General features: G+C 40.5%; 2 protein-coding genes across 2 annotated transcripts in view; one reads left to right on the forward strand and one right to left on the reverse strand.

Moving 5' to 3' along the window:
• Positions 1 to 304: 304 nt before the first annotated feature.
• On the forward strand, positions 305 to 5338 carry LOC108675216 (mucin-19). Its single transcript, XM_018163206.2, has 4 exons — positions 305 to 326; positions 646 to 928; positions 1924 to 2033; positions 2670 to 5338. Exons 1-4 carry the CDS (start codon positions 305 to 307, stop codon positions 4670 to 4672), a joined length of 2418 nt encoding a protein of 805 aa, XP_018018695.1. The 3' UTR covers positions 4673 to 5338.
• Positions 5339 to 12063: 6725 nt separating this feature from the next.
• The window catches only part of LOC108675231, a 58814-nt gene continuing 44358 nt past the window's right edge, over positions 12064 to 26519 (reverse strand). Inside the window, exon 3 of the mRNA XM_018163226.2 lies at positions 12064 to 17300. Within this exon, the coding sequence (XP_018018715.1) occupies positions 12909 to 16838 (3930 nt within the window). The 5' untranslated portion in view covers positions 16839 to 17300 and the 3' untranslated portion in view covers positions 12064 to 12908. The remainder of the gene's footprint in view (positions 17301 to 26519) is intronic.

The following is a 26519-nucleotide window of genomic DNA, read 5'->3' on the forward strand; positions in this document are numbered from 1 at the left end:
GACGATGTCGCTGTCTTTCAATGTAAAAGATATAATATATTAGCAAAACTAAGTCTGAGCCACCACATCTAGCATGACCGAAATCTCTTTGTAGTTTTGTAATAATATAGCCTCAGTGCCTCACAAACGTACCTAGTGCAGTGCTGACAATTATTGAACAGTTTTTATTGACGAGCGGACAGTTGAGTGCATTTGTGGTCCCACGTGAAATTAACGGCACATTTCTGACCTGTGCCTCTCCTCACTGAGGCCGGAATTAGTTTCGGGCTAAACAAAGAAGTGCTCGGCGGCGCCGGTACTGGAGATGTGTTCTGCCTACTGGGAACGTAGGCAACTTTTATTTTGTCAGCTAGACTTCCCTTCGTCTGTTCGTAATCCGCATTATTTTTCCAGTCGGCTCGTACTCCAGACGACTTTTTCCAGTCGGCTCGAATTCTAGGAAAATTTTTCAAGTCAGCTCATATTCCAGACGTCTTTACATTGTCTGCTCGTATTCCAGACGCCTTTCCCATGTCTGCTCGTATTCCAGAAGACGTTCCATTGTCTGCTCGTATCCCAGACGACTTTTCTCTGTCTGCTCGCATTAACGAAGACTGCTGCCTGCTCGTATTTCAGACGACTTATCTCTGTTTACTCGTATTTCAGACGACTTTTTCCAGTCTGCTCGTATTCCAGCCAACTTTTTTCAGTCTGCTCGTATCCCAGACGACTTCTCTTTGTCTGCTCGTATCCAAGACGACGTCTCTTTGTCTGCTCGTATTCTAGACGACTTCTCTTTGTCTGCTCGTATCCCAGACGACTTCTCCCTGTCTGCTCGTATCCCAGACGACTTTTCCCTGTCTGCTCGTATCCCAGACGACTTTTCCCTGTCTGCTCGTATCCCAGACGACTTCTCACTGTCTGCTCGTATCCCAGACGACTTCTCCCTGTCTGCTCGTATCCCAGACGACTCTGCTGTATGCTCGTGTTTCAGACGACTTTCCCCTGTATGCTCGTATCCTAGGCGACTTTTCCCTGTCTGCTCGTATCCCAAGACGACTCTGCTATCAGTTCGTATTCCAAACAAGTTATCTGTGTCTGCTTGTATTTCGGAGGACTTATATGTGTGCTCTTCATACGAAGGACTTATCAGTGCCGGCCGTTACCAGAGACCAATCAATCCTTCTAATCTGCGACACTCGTCACGCTGGAGCAGCCTCTGTATTCTCAATATACGTTGTCCCCCCTCCCCCTACACTGAATTCTTTTAATTTTTTAATTTACAATTTTTAGAAGAAACTTTTCAATCCCATTTACCCTAAGTATCCATTCGTAAACTAACTGTAAAGTAATTGCCCCATCTAAACCGAGTTTATGCATGCTAATCTCATCCCCTTTCCAGATTTTGCAGATGTTATTGTAATACAAATCTTTTTAAAAGTTGAAGCTAAGTTAATAATAATCACCATTGTTGAAACAAATTGGCCTTTTCAACGCCGCCGGATTGGAAATGGGAGCAGACATTGTGGCCACCGCGGAAGAAACACTCAGGCCTCCAATTAAATGTTCGCTGTTCTGCGTGCATGACGACGATTTTCTACTGATCAAGTTGAAGAAGAGTTTGTCCAATGGAGATGGATATGTCAGGACAATTAAAACAGAATTGAAGAAAAAATTAGCAAAAATTCAAGCTGGTGAAAAATTTGCAATTCGTTCAGCTCGGGAGAGAAGAGATAATCTTCCTGCCATAATTAAATACAAATGCATCGATTGCAACATTGAATTTGCGAGTTTTTCGCAATCTAGAGTCCACGTTTTTTGCAGTCATTACTGCATACCATGTTCAACGTACTTTGAAAAAGTCGAACTCTTGGAACTACACACGAAGTCTGAACACCAAGGCAGTCATGTATGCAATACTTGCTGTCTCTTATACACATCTAGATNTGTCGTGCCCTCAGTTCTTCCGGAGTTCAGTCGACTCGAGTTTACCATTTTCCACTGCGGAGCAACGGCTTCTGGAGAGGAAATCCCTTCATGCTCTCAGCTGTTGGGTGAGTACACGTTTCTGTTACACGCTTATTTACTCATGGTAGAAATTATATAGAGAAAGAAATCTATTACTTGGAGCTCTGCTAGATTTCATGGATTTACTGGGACGATCATGGCTGAATTCCCCTTGAACACTTTAAGCCAAGGATAGATAGTAGAGCTGCAGATTAAAAGTTTTCCTGTAACTTTGAACATTACTAGGCAGTTTAAATACTTGAATCGTCAAATTTAGTTTTTTCGTTGTCGAATTATTTGTCAAACGAGACTAATTTGCATTTTCTCGAATATTCTCTTGTAAATCCTCGAGTCAGTACCCTCCCAAAGCCATAGAGGCCATCTAGTCCAATGTTTTTCAATTTTTTTTGTAAATTATTGTGGCTCTTACCGAATTTTTAATACAAAAAATTCGGAATTACGCAGGGTTGGCTAACATCTTAATAAAAATAGCTATGAATAAATGTAAGTACATTTTTCAATAAGATAACTTACATAATTGGTTTTTGTTACATGCAACATTGTCGCTCAAGGTGAAAACATTTGGGAGTCTTTAGGTAAAGGAATGCTTTTTACATTTGTTTTTGAAATACATCATATTGGAATGTGTTGTATATGAACTTATTACGACTTTTTATGGACAGTGGACTACGAACTTACGTCGATTGAACATCGAACGAACCCGACCGTCGTTAAGGTGGCCAGAAGAGCGATCAGTCAAGCTCGGTATATGAATGACTTAGTAGAAGATTTCTTCGACTTTTCCCCAGGTAGCAGTGAGAAATCTCCGGATGAGATAGCAGCGTTTTTGGAAGAAATATTTGTTAGGAATGAAAAAAAAAGTAATTTGCATGTGAAATCCGGCTCAGAAAACCCTGAAAATAGTTCTGGTGCAAACGCTGTTTCCGAACCAACTGCAACTACGAACGTTGTTTCCGAACATAGTGGAAGAACGAACACTGATCCCGAACAAAGTGGAACCACGAACGCTGCTCACGAACAAATTGGAACCGCGAACGCTGTTTTCAAACAAACTGGAACCACGAAAGAAGTTTCCAAGCAAACTGCAAACACGAACGCTGCTCCCGAGAAAACTGGAACCGCGAACGCTGCTTCTGAACCAACTGCAACCACGAACGTTGCTTCTGAACCAACTGCAACCACGAACGCTGCTTCTGAACCAACTGCAACCACGAACGCTGCTTCTGAACCTGCTGGAACCGCGAATGCTGCTCTCAAATCAACTGGAACAACGAACGCTATCTCCGAACCAACTGCAACCACGAACGCTGCTTCTGAGAAAAATAAAACCGCGAACACTGCTCCCGACCAAACTGTAACCGCTAACGCTGCTCCCGAGCAAACTGGAATCGCGAACGCTGCTCCCGAACAAACGGGTACCACGAATGCTGCTTCCGAACAAACTGGTACCGCGAATGGTGCTCTCAAATCAACTGGAACAACGAACGCTGCTCCCGAGCAAACTGGAATCGCGAACGCTGCTCCCGAGCAAACTGGAATCACGAACGCTGCTCCTGAACAAACTGGAATCGCGAACGTTGCTTCTGAGCAAACTGGAGCCGCGAATGCTGCCCCCGAACAAACTGGTACCACGAATGCTGCTTCCGAACAAACTGGTACCGCGAATGGTGCTCTCAAATCAACTGGAACAACGAACGCTGCTTCCGAGCCAACTGGAACCACGAACGCTGCTCCCGAACAAACTGGAACCACGAACGCTGCTACCGAACAAACTGGAACCGCGAACGCTGCTTCTGAGCAAACTGGAACTAAGAACGCTGCTTCTAAGCAAACTGGAACCACGAACGCTGCTTCAGAGCAAACTCGAACCACGAACGCTGCTTCTGAGCAAACTCGAACCACGAACGCTGCTTCTGAGCAAACTGGAATCACGAATGCTTCTTCCGAACAAACTAGAACCACGAAGACCGCTTCCGAACAAACTGTGACCACGAACGCTGTTTCCGAACAAATTGAATCCACGAACGCTGCTTTCGAACAAATTGAATCCACGAACGCTGCTTTCGAACAAACTGGAATCACGAATAATGCTTCCGAAAAACTTGCAACCACGATCCGGTCAGAGTCAGACTCATTTAATGAAGGCGAGACGAAGATTTCGAGCCAAGCTAACCTTGATATTAACTTCAGATTCTCGAAAAGAGATTCAATTGAGAACGAGTTATGCTGTCAAATAAAAAGAATGTGTTTTCATGACAGAAAAAATCCTGGTTTGTCTTCCAGCAATGTCCGTGGTGGCAGCCTGAGCGAAAATGTACACAAAACTCTTTGTAAACGAAAATCTCTCTCGGGTCATCTCGAGAATGTCAAATATGGAGCATCGGCGGTCAGAAAGAAAACTGTAGGGAAGTATGGTCGGGAATTAGCCCAGAAATTGCGTAGAATGTACCGTAATGATAAGAGAATGGCTTTTCGTAAAGCAATTGAAAAACATTGCAAGTTAAAGCTCTTCAACGTTACATTTGAAGATAACACTAAGTCCAAGTTTTCCATGAGGGAAAAGCAAGTGAACCGCCTCAATCTACCTACATGGATTAATGCGGAAAATAGTGATGACGATTATGGTTATGACACTGACGAAGATTGTAATAGTACCGAGCTATGATGTTTTTTCATTAAATATTGTTGTTGGTTAAGATTGTTGCAGCGATATGAAGACGAGATTATGCTATCTCATTGTGAACTCGTTTCTCAAAACTTGAAATATCAACGAAACTTTCATCGTGCAAGCCATTTTTTAATTGATTTAAATTATGCAACGGATGAGTCGTTACTTTTTGCTGTTTACAAATTCTGTGTTTTTAAAACAAAATTCTCATGAATTTACATTTTGATGTCTGCTTTCGGGCGAATTCTCATCATAATACTGGCTAAATATTTAATCTGTTTGTGTTCAATGCATACAAAATTTATTTGAATTGTGACCAAATGGATTTCCATTTAGTGACAGTCTAATTTTGGATGGTAGAAACCAATTTCATCCATTATATAATCATCTGCTTTGATGTATAAACACAATTCCCAAGCTCTGACGAATTTGGTGTCAGAAGCAATTAAAAAGATCAAAAGACCTGATAATGAATTCCTATGCTGACTTCTTGCACTCAGCGTAATTAGAAAGGTGTGATGTAAATTGTATACTTTCGTGTGCTTGTGAGTAACCGAAGGTTTCTCTTTTTACATTATTTTATTTTTAAGGACGAAATTTGTGTCGTGAAGATCTTAAATTTCTCCATGGAGTTTACAGTGCGGCATAAAAATGTGAACTAAACGTTTGTTTTTCATTCCCACCACTTAAAAATATCTTCAGTTGTGCATTTAACTTATTTTTGATCACCGTCTTATTTAACGGACTATGAAAGAAAATAGCAAAAACGTGCTGTGATGAATTTATCATTTCTTAGCCAGTAATAAATTCAGTGCGTATAGTTTCGAGAAAACGAACCGAATTGACGTCGTGTTTTGTGTTGAGAAAATTCGATAGAAATCTTGCCAATTTCTGAGTTACTTGGCCGCTTCTCTGCACTCATGTCGAATAGCCTTAAGTGTGGTGCAGTTTAATTAATATAATCTATAATACAATTAGAGTTTTGGCAAATTATTTCTAAACTTGTTAATTTTCACAAATTGCCGCAAATTTAACGTTCGTTATTTACTGCACCTGCTCTTAGAATACACGAACCTTGTAAACAAGGATGTCAAACTAAGATGTAAAACGACTGAAAAATGAAATTGGATGAATGTAAAACTTAAACTGCTGACGATTGAGGTCTGATGAAGTTCATGGCCGGTTTCGGTAGAAAGTCGCGATTTGAATAAAATTTGCTTCCCTTGTGAAATTCGCAGCTTATGATAATTTTTATTAACAAATTCTGTGCGGGAAGTTTCGTTGCTTAATTTTTCTTTGTCTTAAAGTTTCGCCATTTTCGCGTCGTTTATGCCTATCAGCGAGCAGAATTGTGTGATCTCACAATTCTTAGCCAGTAACTATCGTGTATGTAGCGCTCCATCGTCGCTTTGGGTTCGGTTTTCAAGGAATATGTCTTCGCTCGAATTGATTTTTAGATAATATTGATCCCTCGCGCTGCACGAAATTGTCGACAGAAAATAGTTCACAGTCCATAACATTCGTATTGACTTATTCTCAGCAAATTTATTACTTAAATTCGACTGCGTATAGAGCTATATGAGAATTTAAAATAGTACTTTTCATGCGTTGCCATACATTAAATCTCATTATTCAGTCCATTCAAACGAGGGTTTCGTTTACACCTGATTCGTAAAAAGCCCATTTGGGGCTGCTTAACAATTGTGGCAATATTGTCATGTGGCTTTAAGAATATTGTGATGTGGCTTTGACATTATTGTAATGTGGCTTTGACAATACTGTCATGTGGCTTTGACGTTATTGTCATGTGGCTTTGATGATATTGTCATGTGGCTTTGACAATATTGTAATGTGGCTTTGATGATATTGTCATGTGGCTTTGATGATATTGTCATGTGGCTTTGATGATATTGTCATGTGGCTTTGACAATATTGTCTTGTGGCTTTTGATCGAAATCTGCTTACGCAAAACGTTACAGGGTTAGAGACGACGCCTTCCAGGTAAATCACGATGAAACCTCGTTGATTACGAGTTGATTTCGTTGAAGCGACGTTTAATCAACATCATTTCAAAGTCAGATCCCCTGGTGGGACGTGTCGTGAGTGGGCGACCCAATGCATGGCGACTGATTCGTTATGCAACGTTCTTCGAAACCACAGGTAAGGCTTTCTTGGTTTACGATAATTCAAAGAACAGTGAATGGTTAAGATACTGGCATAGAGAAGGACTTATTCGTATCTTTTTAAAGAATTACGTCAACTGTAATGAATTTATTTCGAATATAAGCGAACTACTCCACATAAATGCATTCGTAGTAAAGTCTTAGTTTACGATAATTCAAAGAACAGTGAATGGGTTAAGTCTCTGAGTACTAATTCGTATCCTTATATGTCGCATCCTAGAAATGGACTTTGTGACAAGTCCTGCATTATTTTTGACTAAGTTTGAACTTAATACTACGTCTTTGCTACGCACGAAGCTGAAGTGTTCTGAATGGATAAAATACTTCAAGTTCGGAAAAATTAGAGAACTTTTGTCCGCATTCCCTAACAATGCGCAAGCATACGAAAATTCCATGATATTTGAAATTATGTCTTTGATGATTTCTACCATTCTTCTTACCCTGCAAATTTCCTCAAAATAATTTAATGTCAATCGAGTAGTTTTTAGTGAAAATGTCGCTCCTGTTGCTGCTATTCTGCAATTTGTACCATTTTTCTCATCTTGTAAATGTACTAAAATAAATTGATGTCTATCGAGTAGTTACATTTTTCTTGATAAATATCGCTTGTGTTTTTGCTATTATATAAATTAATTGAATTATGTGCATTTGTGTGCATTTAAAGTATCTGTGAAACTCTTCAATACTTTTACTGAGCCGTCTGCTCGAGTGCGATTTTGGCGATTTTTTGCGGTTTTCTTTTCAAAGGCATAATTTCTGTTTATTTTACTTCAGTCGCGAGATATGAAGTGGCCGAACGCTTTGAAATTGTACTGTTTTTGAAAGTTCAGATTTATTTTGAGACCCCAGGCGTTTGCGCTTAGGATTCCAGCCATCCAAAGCATCAAGAGCGAGTAGCGTTAAGGGGAGCGTCTGCCCCAAAAATTATCTCGGCTATTTACAGACGGATCACTTTGAAACTTGGTACACAAATGTAAAATCAAAAAATAGACAGCTTTTATTCGTGTCAATTTTTCGAAAAAAATGAAAGAAAACGTGAAATTCTTAGAAAACGGCCAAAAAAGGGGGTACTGTAGAAATCTATCTCCTCTTAGAATTTTCAAGCTACAACATCAAGACGCATATCATTCGATGCGTAAGGACCATATCTATCGATTCGTCGTAGCTTTTTTCGAATTTCAAATTTTTGTGGATGTGGGAGCATTTTTCCCAAAATTTTCGAAAATTTTTCGATTTTCCCCAATTTCCCTTCCCTTTTTTCAAATTATTTTCAAAACTATAACGAAATTGAAAAAAAGCTACGACGAATCTCTAGATATTTCAATTGCAAATTGAATGGTATATGTCTCATTGTTGTAGCTTCAAAACTCTAGGAGGAGATAGGTTTTCCGTGACAATAAGTGTGAATGTTGAGGAGAGCGCGACAAAGTCCCGCGCGCACCACAATATGCGCTCAATGTAGCATAGATTCCAAACTAAACGTTTCTGGAGCTTGATTCCACTCAAGGATGATGGGAGCAACTACATGCGCATCTCTCACTACAAAGCCCGGAGGCACACTGAGTCAGACCTCACAAAAACACTATATTTGTAGTGGTGGACAGCGAATTATCTCGTATCTAATTACTGAAAGAATTACCCCCCCGCCCCCCTTTCATGAAGTGTCGTGTACGTGAAAATCGACGTACAGAGATGGTAGTGGTACCATTGGATAGGCCAGAATGTCAGCTTTAAATCAACGTAGAGAGATGGCAGTGGTACCGTTGGATAGGGCAGAATGTCAGCTTTAAAATTAGTATAAAAACCGAAAAAGTAAAAATTTTCAATTTTAGGGTAGACGCTCCCCTTAAGCTTCTCTAAACATTACTCAGCTTGACTTGCGATTGTCGTTTAGGTTGGTACGTGATTTCCAATCCTTATTGAAATAGTTATTTAATTTTTGTTTAAAAATTATGCACGGTTTTTAAATTCATAGTGACAATTATTTTTCTTCAAACTTCCAGGTCAAATCACGTCCCATTACTCGTATGCGCTGGAGCTATGGAGAGGAAATTCAGTTTTATTTTGGAATATATTGACGCTTCTGTTGAGGTCTCAGGATCAGCAGAATTTATTGAGAGGAGCTCAAGCTGTATCTGAAATATTTCTTAGCTTAAGTTATTATCACTTCATGTCTTGTGCGGGCAATAAACTCAAATTTCAAAACATGAATGAACTTCAATCAGATATGAAAATTGTAACAGCGTCCTTGCATTACATCGCTAATTTAAATTTAACTCAAGATTTGAATGGTAAACCAGGTAAATAGGTTAACGTTTTTGCTTGAATATTTCACATAACAACCGTTCGAACGAACCGAATTATTTTTAAGCAACTTTCGTAGCAATGATACTGTTCGCAGCCTCTTACGGTCATCAGGCTCTTGTGGAAAGTGTTCGCTTTCGCCGACTTGATATTGAGACATTATTGATAAAATTTGTTCTGCCAAATCTGAATTTTGACGGAACTAAATCGACGACGAAAAACCTAGTTCATCTCCTGCAGAATTGCTGATGTTTATATGCGTCTTTGCTCTCATGTTTTTATGAAACGCTAAGAATAATAACTGGACGGTACGCGAAATTAAACAAGTCAGAAGCCCCCACTTGTTTCCTCTCGAAGTTCAACGATTAGGCAACTTTTTCCGAGTCAACGCGAATTTTAATGACCACGCCAGAATGTACGGTAACTTCCCGCAGGCCGGCAGTGTCCAGGAGAGTTTGGGTTCAGACCAGCAACGTAGTTTTCCTGTTGACGAGAATCTCTCTTCTCTATTATACCTTCTAGCGGTGATATTGGCAGCCTTCTTCCAGATGTGGTCGCTGCGATACAACGTCCAGGCGCCTGTGATCAACACGCAGCGTCAAGACCGTCAGCGAAAAGAAGCTTGGTTTGCCAAAGATGAAATCTACACGATTTCAAATGTGTAGTGTGTCAAGATTTTACTTTCTGCAACTCGTGCGTGTAAGGCAGCTTCTAGAGAAGCAATTGTTTGGCATCTAAAGTGTACGTATTATATCATTTTTTTTGCGCGTGATGTTTGACGCGTTATAAAATGTTAATTTTCGAGTGCAATGTGGTACGCGCAATAAACTTTATTCTACGTTTCTGGAATGCATTATGTTATGTTAATTTAAGCCTTACATAAAGTATCAGTCAGTTTTATCAAGTCGCTTTTATTTCGTCCAAAAGCCGATTTTGTGCTACCTTATTTTCGCGCTACTCAGATCGAATGTTGTCAATGCTTATAAAAGAAAATGATTGTTTATTAAATGTGCGCTCTACAGTAAAATGGATCGAGACCCAATGAATTAGGTTTATAAAATAAGGGGAATGAAAGAGGTATGGGTGACTAGGAAAATTTATATTACCGAATGAGTACAAAAAATAGGAAGGCACAGGAAAGTCTCCTTTGCTTCTTGAAGATAAAAAAGAAGAAACCCTTAATGGATATTTTCCCTAAAACTCAGAACTTTACATATAGATACAAAATCTTACGCATTCATAGTAGAGGCCGCAGAGCACGTGCGACCTAACGAATCAATATTGATTTATAAGTTTAAAGCAAATGAGCCGAATAGCCTTGAAATCGTGTTCTGGTATTCTCGTTGTACAGATTTTACGATGCACGACACTTAATAATAGTGTAAATTTAATAGTGATATTCCTAAATCTGCAGTATTACTATCTCATTGATTTTTATTAATACAGTGAATATAATTATTATATTCCAGAATGTACGGTCAAAGCGCAGCTAAATTTTTATATCCTGAGCCGAATATATTTAATTGATAGTAATTGATTTAACAAGTTAATTTACTGATATTGAATCTCGATATCTATAATCAACCATTGCAACCAATCTGCTCTGGAACGAATATTACAAACTTCCAAGTACTCTTCAGTAATCATTATGTGTGAGTGTAATTGGTCATTATAAACATACCTAGGTGCTGTCGGGGAATTTCTCAATGTGACATTTAGCATTTCCCTGGTTTTATAGCAATCAAAAATTATACTTAATATTGAGATTTTTTCCATTTGGTCCATATGTAAATAAAGTTTCTACTATTTACTAATGTCAAATTTTATTTACCCAAATACTTCTAATAATTTGAGAACAAAATCGGCGAGTACGGAAACGAAGAAGCTGGAGTAAAATTCCTGAAGCGAAATCCTTATCAATACAATAGGGAAATTTTCCCACCATTGATCCGCAATTTTACACATAATTATTGGAATACCATGAGGCAATTACTAAAAAATCGTAAAGGATTTATATTTAGTAGTAAATTTTATCAAGTGAACAATTCAATGCTATCATCTATAGTGATCAAATTATCGAGCCGTCAAGGAATAACCTTATGAACTCAAATTAGAATACATATTCTAATAATTTATTCGCTTTAAAATTGTGGCAATATATTTTGTTCGGTTGATCAAGTTTATATGCGACATCGCTTATTTTGTTCAGTTTCTTACAATGCTTTGTTTTTTAATACTGATCACTTCACTAATAAATATTAGATCAGATAACGGATGTGAAAACTTCTGTTTAAAAAATATCGTACGGTAATTTAATATCCCGAGAGCGCCGACTTCAGGTAACATAAGCATAAATATATACAGGAATTTAACCAAAAAATAAGAAAGAGAGAAACATTGTTTGAAAAAATGAAAGATGAAAATTTAAGGAGAGTTCTTCTAAATTTGAATAAATTGACGCATTTTATTTTCACTTTTTACAAATGCGAAAAAATGGATGTCAAAGTCAATTTGAAAACAATATAAAATGGAACGTATGCTGTTTAAAGAGTTTTCGATAATTTGAAATTTTGATTTAATAGAATTACCAGCAACTAAGGCATAAAGTAAAGACTGGATTTCGTTGTACGAGAAAAAAAATTCGACTAAACTGGTGAGGTGTGATACCATTAATTAATTTCATTAAAATTGCAATAATAAATTAGAATACAAAAGTACGATGATGCTGCGGTAAAGTTGAGAGATCGGTCAGGAGATCCACATTTACATGGAATGGAATCAAATGCCAAACCGACGAAAAATTAAAAAGTATAGGGAAAAGTGCCATTTTTCAGCGAAAACGCCGAACAAAAATGAGTAGGTAAGTAGTCGCATCGTTTTTTTGCAACAGGCAAATCAAGTGCTCTATAATGCTAAAATTCTCTACAGTTATGTATATTGTAATTTTCTAGCTACATCAGAACATTTTCACATTAAAATTATTACAATTTCAAGGAAGGCATCAGATGAACTACATGTTGCAGCTAAGGCATTTGAAGGCAACAAGCTGAAATTATATTTGTGCATTAAAACTTCTATATTATTCCTAGACATCGTTGATTTATGACGTTAAAAGCAAGATTAAAAATAGGCAAGCGTTCTAAATTATTTGGTCCCACTAAACTTGACCTCAATGTCAACTTCAATTTGTTCTTAACAAGGCGAACTTTAATAGCTTAATTCTACCTTACTTCGTGAAGAATGTGGAACAATAATAAAGTGATTGTCTATAATCATTGAGAATTGATAATTGCAAATGTTTGCGGTTCTCATGATTTGATTGGGTTTGTCAATACTGAGCCGAAGATACTTAAAAATCCACTTAATAATAAAAATGACATGAATAACCAAATGGGCACTATAACGAAATTAAAAGGCCTGGGAAGAGGTTGAAAAACCCAGACGATCTCAGCCCGCATTAAAAAAAAAAAGATTAAATTAATTCTGAATATCCTGAAGGATAAAGTAAGAAATCGTCCGGTGAATAAAAATTTATAACTCAGCTATTTTTTTTAACGTTTGGAAGTCTTTTCGAAGCTAAAACACGTGATTATCTCTTGGACAAGGCACAGACATTGACGTTCACTAACTCTTCAAGAATAACATTTTCACTTTCAAATGTTCATTCGATAATGAATTCATAAGAGTAGCTTGCGTCGCTTGCGTCAGCACTAGTTTTTTTATAAGTTGTACATGATTTTCTGCGTTTAGCCATCCACTTCAGCAAGCTCAGGCAGAGGCGGAGGTCGGTCGGGTTTGAGTTTATAAAAATCTGAGAGCACGGAACTGCTGCTTAGAATATCCATGGTCCAGTCCGCCTCATCTTGCGACTTGTCTTTGATCTCGTCAAGCGCCTCAGCCAGAGGGTTGTCCAAATCCTTCTCTCCTTCAGTAGCTATGGAAATGCCGTCGGCGGTTTTTTCACTGGGAGTTGGAGTGTCGTCTGAGGTAGACGCTTGACTCACTTCCGTCTCGTCTTTTTCGGTGCCTTCGCTAGAATCATCTTTAGGTGGCTTTTCTTTCCTTGACTTTAGTTTGTTATAAAGGCTAAGAATTGAAGACGCTCGAGAAGATAGCCTTTTCTCTGAATTTCTGTTATCGGCTGATGATCTTTCAACGCTATTCTTCTCGGTATCTACGCTATATGCACCGTTTCTAGACTTCCGTCTTCCCGCCCATGTGCCGTACCATTCAACTGGTTTGCTCCCAATTTGACTTAAGCGATAAGAAGAATATTTGTTACCTTCATCGTCGGTCTGACATTGTGGTTCTTTTCGTTCTTTAGGATAGTAACAGCCCGCGGTAGAATGATTTCTCTTGAGACTGGGCGCTGAGTTTCTGACTGGGTCTTGGGGTAGGTCATCGTCTGTTACGCAGCCATCGGCTGCATTCGAGATCGTGTCCATGTCTATGTGATCAGCCTCGTGTTGATAATTTCTGTTAGCAGAAGGCCCATTTTCGTAAATATTTTGTGTATCGTTTCTATTGAAGGATTGATTTCGAAGCGGAAGTCGCCCACGATGAGGATGTTTTCTTGGCCGGAAAACGGGGCGCTCGCAGCTGGTTAGGATGTCACGCACTGTGCTTTCAATCGATTTTGTTTCGTCAAGCTGTTGCGCGTTTGCATCATTTCTTGGAGTATTCAAAGCGTACTCAAGATTCTTCTGAGAACCATCATAATTGAGCGGCTTTTTAAAATGTCCCGTATCTGGGCTAGAGCCATGGTTAGAGTACGGCGGACTCGAAGGCCCGCCTGCCAATTTGGCAGCGCTGAGACGCGACGCAGGTCGTGAGGTATCGAAATCTACAGGTGACTGAGGCTGCTGATGATCTGATCGTGAAGGCGAGTTACTCGGTACTGGAGGCGGGGGCGGAAAGGCGAGCGAATGAATAGCAGGAGACGTTGGTCTCGATGATCGCTGCTTCACTACGGGCAGACCTCCATGGTAAGGGGACGACGATACGGGCGTCAACACCGGAGGGTGAGGCGAGGGAGAAGACCTCTGAGAGGGCTGGTTCAACAAGTACGAGTTGGGCCCAACTGGCAAAAGTTGATATGGCGATGAAAGTGGGCTGGACGCGGGCGACGTCTGAGCTGCGTAGTGGTTCCGGAAACTACCAGCTCGAGATGGAAGAGCAGGAGGTGACTGGTATGGCTTGATATCCACCGATGCAGAAGTAGAGGATGGAACTGAAGGGTGGAAAGATGACATGATTGGAGCATGCATGACAGCAGGTGGATAAGCTGGCAGGAGTGGAAGCGCATGATAAGGGGACACTGGAACAGAACCGGCACTCATGGCGTACTCAGAGTTGGAAGAATTGTGAGCGATCATGCGAATTTCAGGGGGATTAAATTTGTGCCCTGAGTCAGGATCCTCCGGGATATTAGTCACTTGTCTACCGGCGTAACGTCTCGGAAAGCGTCGCAAACTGTTGTATTCGATATCCATATGCGGATGGAACAAATTTGGATCGCCAGCTTGAAGAAGGATTCCTTCGTTCGGTTTCATCATTTCCTCTGGTTGTTCCATTGTTACTGGATAAGAAAAATTTTGCACAGGCATGTTAAAACGTACAAATCCAGCTTCGTTGACTAACATAGATGAAGGCATTGCTTGATGCTGGTGAATTTGGGCGTAGGAGCCCGCCCGTTGATAGTATTGAGGTAAGAGATGAGGATAACCAGGATGATATCCGTAAACAAGAGGCATGCGTGGGGCGCAGTTAAATGTGGCGGACCTCTGGAGTGTAACGCGGGGCCGGATAGATGGGGCTACCTGAGGGTTCAGGGAGACCGGGGTTCGTCCATCTGATTCATCTGTTTCGTTTTGCGACGATGACGTTCTTTGTGAGCTCTCAATGCCGCTTGAATACGATACTCGCTCATACACAAAATTACGTTTTGCGCTCTCGGATTCCGATTCAGGGGAACTGAAAATGTCCTTGGGAACGGCGAAAATCTTATGCCAAATACTAATGTGACGCCCGTCCAGAGTAATAGCACAAGAAATTATCAGCAGAATGATGAGGATTATTTGGAAAAGGACATTAGTGGAGTGACAAAACCACCACAACCAAACCGGGACGCGGGGCAATGAGAAAAACACAGAGAGGCTCAAGTTGCAGCCCCACAAAACAACGGTGACGATGCAAGCTACCAACAACAGCGTCGCCCACAAGGAGAGAATATCTCTTAAGAGATACTGGGCAGCGCGTTGTTCGTAAGCCACAGAGTCTTTAGCAGGAGGCACCATGAGCTTGAGTTCTCCCTGTATTTCCCTGCAGAGCGCTGCGTGAACCTCCCTTATTCTGCAATACTTAAGAAGGAACACAAAGACCGGCAGAAGCGCCACGGCAGTGAGTGTGACACGGCAGGTGATGAGGAGTGCCGTGCTGTGGAGCAGTGACACGGCTATGTCACTGGCGACGCTGGCCAATACTAGCACGATAGATACACGGCCTAATACGGCGCACGATATCGGCCACGGTTCTCTGGCAGCCTCCAAGATACTTTGTAGAACCAAACACAATGCAACCGTAAGGCATGGAACCGGAGTGTGCGTGAGGATAAGAGTGAGCACCAAAGGCAGTCCTTCTTTGCCACCAAAACAAAGGTGGATGAGATGCACTGCAGTGAACGCAGACGCGGTGAAGCACAAGATCATCACGAACAGATAAAGGGTTCTAGAAAGAAGCGCAGTGCAAGAGCGAAGACCCAAAAGGCGGAATAAAGAAAGTATTGCAGCCAGGATGATGAACACCAACAGGATAATGTTCAACGCAAGCCAACCAGGACCGCGTCCAGAGCACAGGAACTCCGCAAGCCAAGACAATCGAGGAGTTGGTTGGGATCCTGGAGTCACGGACATGGTCCCTTCTGAAACCCCATAGCCTTGGTCTTGAAGAGGACTTATGCTTCCATGGAGTTCCGTCGCTGGTTTATGGTCAGAATCTACTTCAGTGTCTGAATTGGGATCCGATTTTGCCGGTGAGTCAGGAAAATCGTTATCGTTCGAAATGGCGTCGTTGTCAGGCCCCTGTAACGCTGCAGGAGGACCCATAAGAAACTCGTTTATTGAGCCTTCTTTTCCTCCCACTTTATCGTATTGAATTTCTGGATCATCACCACGTGGGCGCTCAGAGACAGAAGTTATGTTGCTAATCTTCGCCTCAATTTCATGGTTTTCTTTTGTTCTACCGACGTCGCGTTCTTCAGGAGCAGCCGTCTTCACCGCTGTCAACTTCATCGTATCAATTTTCTTTTTGTTGTTATTGGCGGCTGTGTTGGGCGATGCATGCAATATTGTATTGAGCTGTTCGTCGACACCATTGTTCGTAGAGGATCCCGAAGTAGCCACGGTATTTTTTTCCTGCGTAGTTGACCGCTTGCGTCGCATGTCAGAAAAGTGGTTGGCAATATCCGGCCTCACAGATTCCTCTAAAGGGGAGTTTGATTGAAATCGTTGGCTCGGGTGAGGGGCGTTAATTGAGTGCCGGGATTGTGGCGCAGTCTGCTGTCGTTCGTGAAGATATTCGGGACCGGCATCTTTTAAATTCACCTTGGACGCTTCAAATAAAGACGCCTTGCATAGCAACGTACTGCACGTAAAGGCTATAAACAAATTCAACTTCATTTTCTCATCAAATTAAAACTTCAGCAAGGAAAAGAATGGTAAAGTTATCACTTCTCCGTTCGTAATTCAAGTATTGCTTTAGGAATATATCCGGTATAAATTTTCCTTGAGCATCTCATTTTGTGTAGATTTTGCACATTTAACCGTCAGCAGAATGGAAAATATGATTTACATTCTTGAGAAAATATCTCTGCCCATCACTCCCTAATTTCCGGTTACCCTACGGTAATTTACACAAAAAATGTGAAGTTTTCACGTTACCTAAAAAATGCGCTCGCAATTATAATACAGAAAACGCTTAAAGGAACTTGGAAGACATCGTTGGCGGTCTCTTAGGAACTTTAAAAAGTTGTCCAGGTCGCAGCAGTCGTTGTTGAAACTAAAATTAGAGCCTTCGTCTTCAGCAGCAGCGGTCGCAATGGGCGGCTTCTCCCCAACAGCAGCCTTTTCTAGTGCCTCGACCTGGAAGAGAAAAATAATTTCAGGGACGCAGAACAATGAATACAAGAAAAAAACGGGCTGTAAATGAAGACAGATTAGTTATATATAGGCTCGATTCCTCTTAGAACGTTTAATTGCTTGCGAACATCGATTCGACAAAAAATTGTTCTAAAAAGATCCTGGTATGCAAAAGAAATAATTTAAGAAAAATTTTAAATACCATAAGAAATATGTATGTAAGGAGCATGACGATATTGACGAGGGATCTTGAAAGTCTGCATGTTACGCAAGCATTCGTGGTGAGGTTTTGGACGTCAGTGCCATTAGCGATGCGGTTTACACTTACTTGTATAAAAAAATTCAAGGTAATACGCAGTGAACTCATATTCTAGCTCATAACACAAAGAAATTTCCACATATAAAACTATTCTGTACTATCACACTTCGCTTAGCACCATTACGCACCATTTTTCACCACCACGCCACACACCAGGAAACCTTTGAATATCACCACACACATCTCAAAGAACACCATTACTCATCACCACACCACACACCAGGAAACCTTTAATTATCACCACACACATCACAAAGAACACCATTACTCCTAACCACACCACACACCAGGAAAACTTCAATTATCACCACACACATCACAAAGAACACCATTATTCATCACCACACCACACACCAGGAAACCGATTATCACCACACACATCACAAAGAACACCATTACTCATCACCACACCACACACCAGGAAAACTTCAATTATCACCACACACATCACAAAGAACACCATTACTCCTCACCACACCACACACCAGGAAACCGATTATCACCACACACACCACAAAGAACACCATTACTCATGACCATACCACATTCACACAGCTCCATCACTCAGCACAAGCCATTACTCAACACGCAGCTGCTCTGACAGCAGATAAACAAGCGCGTGTCTGGACAGAATACTCTGTATATTTCTTGTACAACTTTTATTTTGAAGAGTAAAAAAAGTACTTTTGCTCTGAATTTTCATTTGCCGTTCTATCAAAACTAAACGTACAGATGAGTGAGCAATACGCATAATGAATGATAATATTCTTCTTCTAGTGTTATGGATAAATTTGCTCAAGTAAATAGTTTGAAATTCATTGGCTAAATACAAGAAATGGAATTCATTAGCTAAATACTAGATATATTAATAACTAATTCTTGGAGTCATTTCATCATTCTTCTGCATCCGTTTATGCGCACAGTGGAGGTCATTATTAATATTCAATGGAAATAAAAAAGATAATAATAGCGTGCTGGCAACTGGGAATGAGTTCCTTGCGAGCTGAATCCCTGACGAGGCAGCGCTCGGGAATCAATATCGGGAATCTGGAATGCAACGCCTGGTCTGAGTGGTAACCCGTGCTGCCTTTACAACCATATAAATATAACCCACTATAGTTCCTACGTACAGCAATATGGAAATTATCTAAATATGTTCTCATTGCTTACAAAATTAAACAATTACTGTAAAAGTCTAGCAAAAACTGGAAGAAAACTGTTTAATAAAACACGAAAAAAATATAACCCAGTACTCACTGCAGTGAGTGACAGAGAGCGCATTTTCTCGTTGACGGACGGACAGACAGACAGACGGACGGACAGACATGGCGAGCACAATAGTGCATTTTTCCATAAATGAGAAAAGGCGCTAAAAAGCGTGAAAATACTCGTTTCGAATGAAATTAAGTCGTGCATTCAAGTCCGAAGCTGACGACTCGAAAAATACTAGATGCTCGATTAATTATCAGTCGTGCTTGAGCATAGAAATTAAATTTCATTTTGGATAAGCTAGCAACAAGCCCGTTTTCATACGAAAATTACGATTGAAAATATACTATATGAAAATGAAATATAATGAGAATATTTCAGGTCATGCAGTCAACGAATGAGACTTGACTGGCACGGATGATCGTCTCGAACACATCTGTTTTTTTTTTCAGAAAGAGGGGCGCTGAATAATGTCAGCGGGATTGTGTTTAAAAAATATCGAGAAGCTAAACTTTTGTTTTACAAAAAATGCCACCGGAACCATTCGTGGCGAACAAATCAAATGCTAAGAAAGTTTATTTTCTTTACATTTGCATTAGCGATACTCAAATAGGATATTAATAAGCACTCCTAGGTAATTATACCCAGAGCAACTGCAAGAAACGGATTTACGTAAATCATAATGACGGAGAACGTTACTGTGTGGCCGCAATGAATAGTCTGACCTCATAGCACGGGTTTTTCGTCGGATTATACTCCAGCTCAACGTAGTTTTGCAATTTCGGGTCCAGCGTACCTCAAAAGTTGAATAAATTCCGTTCAGGGGAGAGAGCAATGAAACAAGCAAATTAAACGAGCGCAGCTTGGAACTGCGACCGGGAAATAAAATGTTAGAAACCGCATACGTTGTTTGGCTCAAGCTCTGGGACAAGTTTTTCGTTGCTATATAAGACCGAAATCGCTGCACAAAACATGCTGCGGCTCGTCTATGGGATTCCCTCAACAATTGCAATTGCCCAACTTTTGGCCAGACGCGAAGTTTGCAAGTGCATTGCAATAGGCGAGATTTACTGCACGGCTCTATTATCCAGCGCGCAAACAACACTTCTTCGTTCTACTAACTCGACGCGGATACAAGAAAACCATACCAATGACTTTGTTCTCGACTTCACCTTCCTGTCAGCCGAAACTTGGATTGAACGACTCCATTCACAGGAACTTCTAAGCAACGAGTCGAAAACTCTGGAAATTTCTGCATTAAAGCGTGCCTGCGATCGGGTGAATGATGAAAGCTATGCATGTCCGACGAGTTGACAAGATTGAATGCTGAAAGTTGAGCAATCTTCAAGGGTAAGCAAATAAAGAATAATGGAAGGCAGTTTGAATAAAATGAGTGTGTTTGTACAGTGTTAAGTTCGGGGAGCTCAACATAATGAAAATTAGAAAAAGATTCAACTTATGGTGGCGAATCTTCAACTTTTTTTTCTAATCATATAACTTCATAGCTAGCGTTGCGTTGTTTATAATATTAATTCACTTAGTAAACGGAAAAGTTTTAGTTCCTTAATCGGCCGGCAGAAAAATTATGTGTAACTTGAATGCCTTGAACGTGCTGAGTTCAGCATTTGCGAACTCTGGTATTAGATAGAATCTTGTTCCATCAAGGGTTTAAATAATTTGGCTAAAAATTGGTAATATCAAGCAGACAAAATGAAATACTCAGTTTCACAAAGAAAAGTTCAAGTTATTATATGAATATATTAAAGAAATTTTAATCGTCTTTCTTGTGCAAATGTACGCTTCAAAAAAACTATGCCGAGCAAGGCCAGTGCTGAACAAAAGTGCTTTGTAAAAGTCTGAAATAAAAATAGCTTTATTGCATCAATATTTCTACTTTATAAACACGATAAAAATGATGGAATTGTCGAAATACAACTTTAATCTGCGTGGAGATGGAACTTTGTTTAAACAAGCTTCTATTTTCCAATGGGTTAAGATATATACCGCATTGTACCGCCGCTTTTAAATGGGTTTGTCTCTTGGGTCTTTTCGAGTTTTACGAAATAGCAAGTCAGCAAAGGCACACAGAAAAGGAAAAAATTGACTTGGACGATGATACAGCATTCACGAATTTTTCTCTTAGCTAATGAATGTTCCCACTCATAAAACGTTAAAAATTCCATCAGCCGCAAGACGCCTCCTCACATGAACTTCAAAGCTAACACCTGTGCAAATAAGTTTCCAAAGTAATCTAAGTGGTGAAAATTACGTCGGAGAAAATTCCGAGGAAGCTTTGACCGAGTACAATTTCAGGCCCTATACTGAGACTCTTGGAAAGGGAAGAGTAATATTGGTGAGGGAATTATGAAGAGGTCATCAGAAGTGGGCTTCACTAATAAGCTTGCTGCTGAATCAGACCCAAAGTTTGACACTTTTTAGCTCAGAGTCGGCCGGGCATGTAATGACGCATCTTAATAAAAATATTCCCTAGCGCAGACTTATGCCATCCTGCTTCGACTAGCGTAATTCTCTTGAAAATTGTCGCCTGATTGACCAGCCCATGTGAGAAGTTCCAAACCCTATTACTCCGTCTGTAATTTTTGCTTAATTATTTTGTATGTAAATGCTTGATTAATTCATCAGCATGCTGTGTGTTCGCGGTTTAATTTATATTATTACTAATCATGACATGAATAATGATGCTCAAGCTTTACATGGATCAGTTAGCGACACCTAAAATTTACATTTGGCCTTATTAATAACAAGCATTTTGAATATTTTAAAATTTTATTGGCACCAAGAGATTCATTGAATGACAAGAAAATCAAAATGAACAATTGGCTCTACTAATCGTTAAGATAAACAATGATGCCATTCAACGGGATATTAACAAGACAAAAAACTATTATAGAGTAACTTGCAAGCTTTTCATGTTGAATTATCGAATGTACTCCTGAAAGAGCCTGATCGAGACAACACTGAATTTTTTTAGCACAAAGTGCGATGAGAATGGCCGGTAACCTGGAAGCTTGTCTTAGAATCACGCAACCTCTGAACTCCAACTAACTGCAGTGAATCTGGCAAAAGTTAGGCTGTGGCGTGTATAGCCCTCCCTACCTCACAGAGCGTACGTGAAACTTTCCAGCGACAAGTTAGATGCAGCTCTACCGAATAACTTGAGAACATTCAACATTGTTCTCTCACTTCTCAGCCCCCAAGATTGTTTGTCTCGTAAAATGTACTCCCCTATATGATTGTAGAAAAGTTGGAGTTTGGAACGTGCTCTGTTTAATTTTCAAATAGGAAATGAATAGGTTGGCATGAAAATTATGATCGGTCGATAGACAGCACTTTCAATTACGATTTACGATGCTGATGAGATTTAGTACGATATCATGATGGCTAGCGCAATTCAGATCATTGCGATTGTAATCCATTCATCGGACACATGGTGCGTACGGTACTCTTCATGCTTATTAACCTTGTCAGCCATTACAGTTTTCATCTCGAATTTCTTCTTCATTCTTATCATGCGGGCAACGAGCGACAGATGAAATTGGCACCTAGGTTCCGTGCGCACCTAACGTCCCATATTCTCAGGGACAAATTTGAAACTTAGAATTCGCTCTAATCGGATAAACTGAACCCTGAGGTAAGACTTACGTCACACGACTTCGTACAAGAATTTCAGTATCAGGGAACTCAACAAGGACGTCATCTGTGTTCGCACGTTCTTATCTGCTGACGACGAAGCATCAACATTCAACTAGTAGAGCTTTTGCTTCTAAAACGGAATATTCTCAACGTATTCCAATATTTCCTTCTATGGTACGAACGAATTGCAAAAACTCAAATTTTATGAGTCGATTACTGTAATGTCTTTTATTTACCAACGAATGGAAGACGTTGAAATTGATTTAGGATCAGAACTAACAATAGTTATTATTTCAGCGATTAAATATATATGTATATATGACTGGTAGTTCAATAAAACTAAAAAAAAAAAGAGGGCAACGAATGTCAAGAAATGGGATACGTACAGGTTGTGATAACAGCGAAAAAATATGCAAAGGAAAGCTTGCCCAAGGGGACAGTTGGTGTGGCAGCAACAAACCCAGCATTGTGCTCGCTGAGCGCACAACCCAGAGCCCGGGCGAGCTAAACGTTCCACTTGACGCACAGTCTCAAGTGCGCACACCTCGGGAGGGCGAGAGCTGATAACAGCCGCGACTGGCCGGCACAGGCATACGTGGGACTAGCAACTGACAGAGAAATGGTAACGCGTTATAGTGGATGTTTGGATACGTGGGACTAGCAACTGACAGAGAAATGGTAACGCGTTATAGTGGATGTTAGGATACGTGGGACTAGCAACTGCCAGAGAAATGGTAATGCGTTATAGTTGATGTTTGGATACATGGGACTAGCAACTGCCAGAGAAATGGTAATGCGTTATAGTTGATGTTTGGATACATGGGACTAGCAACTGACAGAGAAATGGTAACGCGTTATAGTGGATGTTTGAATACCGTGGAACTGGCAACTGACAGAGAAATGGTAACGCGTTATAGTGGATGTTAGGATACGTGGGCCTAGCAATTTACAGGGAAAAAGTTCCACGTTTCAATGGATAGCATTCGTAACACTAGCAATTGACAGATGAATAGTTACACGTTTTAGCGCATGACAGGATAGCATGTGCAGGACCAGCAACGGACTGGTGAATGGTTCCGCGTTGCGGATAGATCAAGTAGAATGCGGATATATTGGATGAGTGATGAGCTAACGAATACCATTCATCACAGGTTCCAATATAATTTTTCCGTCAAACTGAAAGACATAACGTCCTTTAATTTATCCAAGCTGCAGTAGTAAAGTTAACAGATGTCTCAATGGACGTAGAGATGACTGTGGTCGCAATGTCGGTCAAGTGACGAACTTCAAAGCAAGTTAAGATGAACCTGTCAAAGTTTGTCCATAACCTAGCGAGTGATCTTGCAACAGAGAAGCTGCGTTGCGATAGCCGAGCATAAATTTATGCTGGGATGCTATTACACATGCGTAGGGGAAGCTATTACATGTGTATGGGATGCTATTACAATTACTGAAATTTCGGTAGGTACTCCGGAATGGGCTAACAGGTAAACTATGTCACGCGAGAATGAAAGGCATGTAACTTGTGTAGTATAAAATTTTATTAAATGTTTACAAAACTGTTATTAAGGAAAAACTGGAAAGCGATAGGTGTATTTTTGACCTAGTTCTCTCTCGACTAAAGTGAAGTGCCAAATTCGTGCACTACGAAACATTTCACACTGGAATGAGTAAGAAATGATTATGACCCCAGAAAATACTTAATGCGCAACTAACACATACTTTTAATTGAACAATTCTCAACTTCATAGCCATTTAGAGGCTCGGCACGCACACGATCGAGGTGCCCGTAGAATCCATTACACATGAGAGAACCTGTCCCGAGAACCAACACATCCACGTGCCGTCATGCTGGCGCCGTGCTAGTAATGTTGGGTCGTACTTTCATAAATAGTTTAGAGTTCGTAAATCCGCCCGCCAATCACCTTCGGCTTTTCAAGCTAAAAACCTACATATCGCAGACGAGAAACCGACCGCTATATGTACTTGTATCGCTACATGTACATAGGTCGCCACATGTATATATATATACTTCAGTCGCAACATTTACTCAGGCCGTTACGTGTACTTTGATAGTAGGGCCACAGTCACTGAGTTGAAGCATTCCACAACTGAGTGCAAGTTAGGAGAAGTACATGACAATTGGCTTCAATGGTCCGTAACTTCATAAAATCTCACAAAAAACACTACTCTCAGAAAAATGTATGGGTCCTATTACCCAAATAGTGACCCACATTCTTACCCGCAGCACGAGCTGTGTGCGGACGTAGCAGAAATACGCCATTTTGATAGGCCCAACCGGATGAGATTGCCCAGCGGCAAAAAAAATGCTTCGCTGCTTAAACAAAATATTGATCTTTTCACTGAGTACTGAGTTGCCTTGCTGATGTCAGTGGCGTATCACCCTCACGCCTCAACTACCAAAATAATTCATAATAATTTAACTTGTTGATATTGGAGAACAAGTACAAAATTCGGAGACGACCTTCATCACCAGAGGCGAAAAATGCTTCGTTGCTTGAACAAAATCTTGATATTTTCTTTGAATACTGAGTTACCTTGCTGATGTCGATCGCGTATCACACTCACACTACAACTACCAAAACAATTCATAATAATTAAACTTGTTTGTATTGGAAAACAGGTACAAAATTCGGAGACGACCTTCACCAAGAAGATTAGCAGTAGAGACGTCCACCAACAAGCGCGTCTTCACAGAGGGCGGCAGAGATTCGCAGAGAAACACCTCACAGAGGGCGGCAGAGGCTCGCAGAGAAACACCTCACAGAGGGCGGCAGAGGCTCGCAGAGAAACACCTCACAGAGGGCGGCAGAGGCTCGATAAAATAAAGTACGGCAAGATCGGCAAGGCAAACCCATAAAGTAAAATAAAGCCGGCAGAAAAAGGGGATTCAGTTTGAGCTGATGCAATTAATTCGTCGGGATATCTATCATATCAGCTAATATGCTTCATTGAACATAAAATATAGAAATTATTCTCCTAAAGACTGCGAAGTCCACTCAATTCTGTGTGTTTCGAAAACAAGGTAGGAATCGATTGCAATTCCACAGCACAATAAACGCAAACTATAATCGATCTAACACGATACAGAGATTCGCATTATGCAGTGTGTTCCGCAATAAAAAAATGGCCGAATTTCCCTGGCCGCCCAATTTCCGTCAGTTGGTCGCCCGAATGCCGGCTGATTTAGTGTTTTTATGATCAAATCAGCTAGCAACTTTTGATCAGTATACTGACCTGCAAATTTTTTAAACACATTGACAAAAGATGCCAGTAACAATAACACATTGATCAATAACTTCGAGCGATTCACAGATAAATGAGAAAAATGAGCCAAAATTTTTCTTTGCATGGAAAATGCACGCACAATGCCGCTGTTATAGCTCTGATCATCATTTATCGCAGCGAGAAATTCAGAGTTTAGGAAGGTTCTTTATTCACAAGAATCGGACCCTATTAGGGCTTTTTGTGCACCGCGGTCCGGCAAATGTGCGTAACAATCGACAAGCATTTGTTTGAGTGCACCGAGAAGATTTCTGCCGCTAACACATGTAGTTCTGTAGCGTTCCGCTAGATTCCTGCAAGTGGGCCCCAAAACAATTTGTGTAACGAGCACCGTAGAAATTTCTGTTGCGTACCACGAGAATTGAACGAGTGCAAAAGAAACGAAGTGGACGCACAAAGATACTTCGTGTTTATGGCACACCAGTGATGTTATTTACCAGCCTGATAACCTTTGAGAGGCTGGGGGCAAATTCCCTCACAGAGATACGCGCGCCAACTGGTCATCCAGTGTATTGATTGCGAGCTACACTCTGAGTCTGGAGCTTGGACTCCAGATTGTGGTTCACGATACGATTTACTTAAATGTCATGCAAAATTCAATGGAGCACAATACCGAGCCATTCAACTAAGAAGATTTCAGTATTCAAACATGCCCTTTAGGGAAGGGAATCTTTTGCATTTTTGCAAAATATATTTTATCAACACTTGAATAACAGCCCCTATAGGAATACTCC

Source organism: Hyalella azteca, unplaced genomic scaffold (assembly GCF_000764305.2).
Source record: "Hyalella azteca isolate HAZT.00-mixed unplaced genomic scaffold, Hazt_2.0.2 contig14089, whole genome shotgun sequence".
Classification (NCBI taxonomy): Eukaryota; Metazoa; Arthropoda; class Malacostraca; order Amphipoda; family Hyalellidae; genus Hyalella; species Hyalella azteca.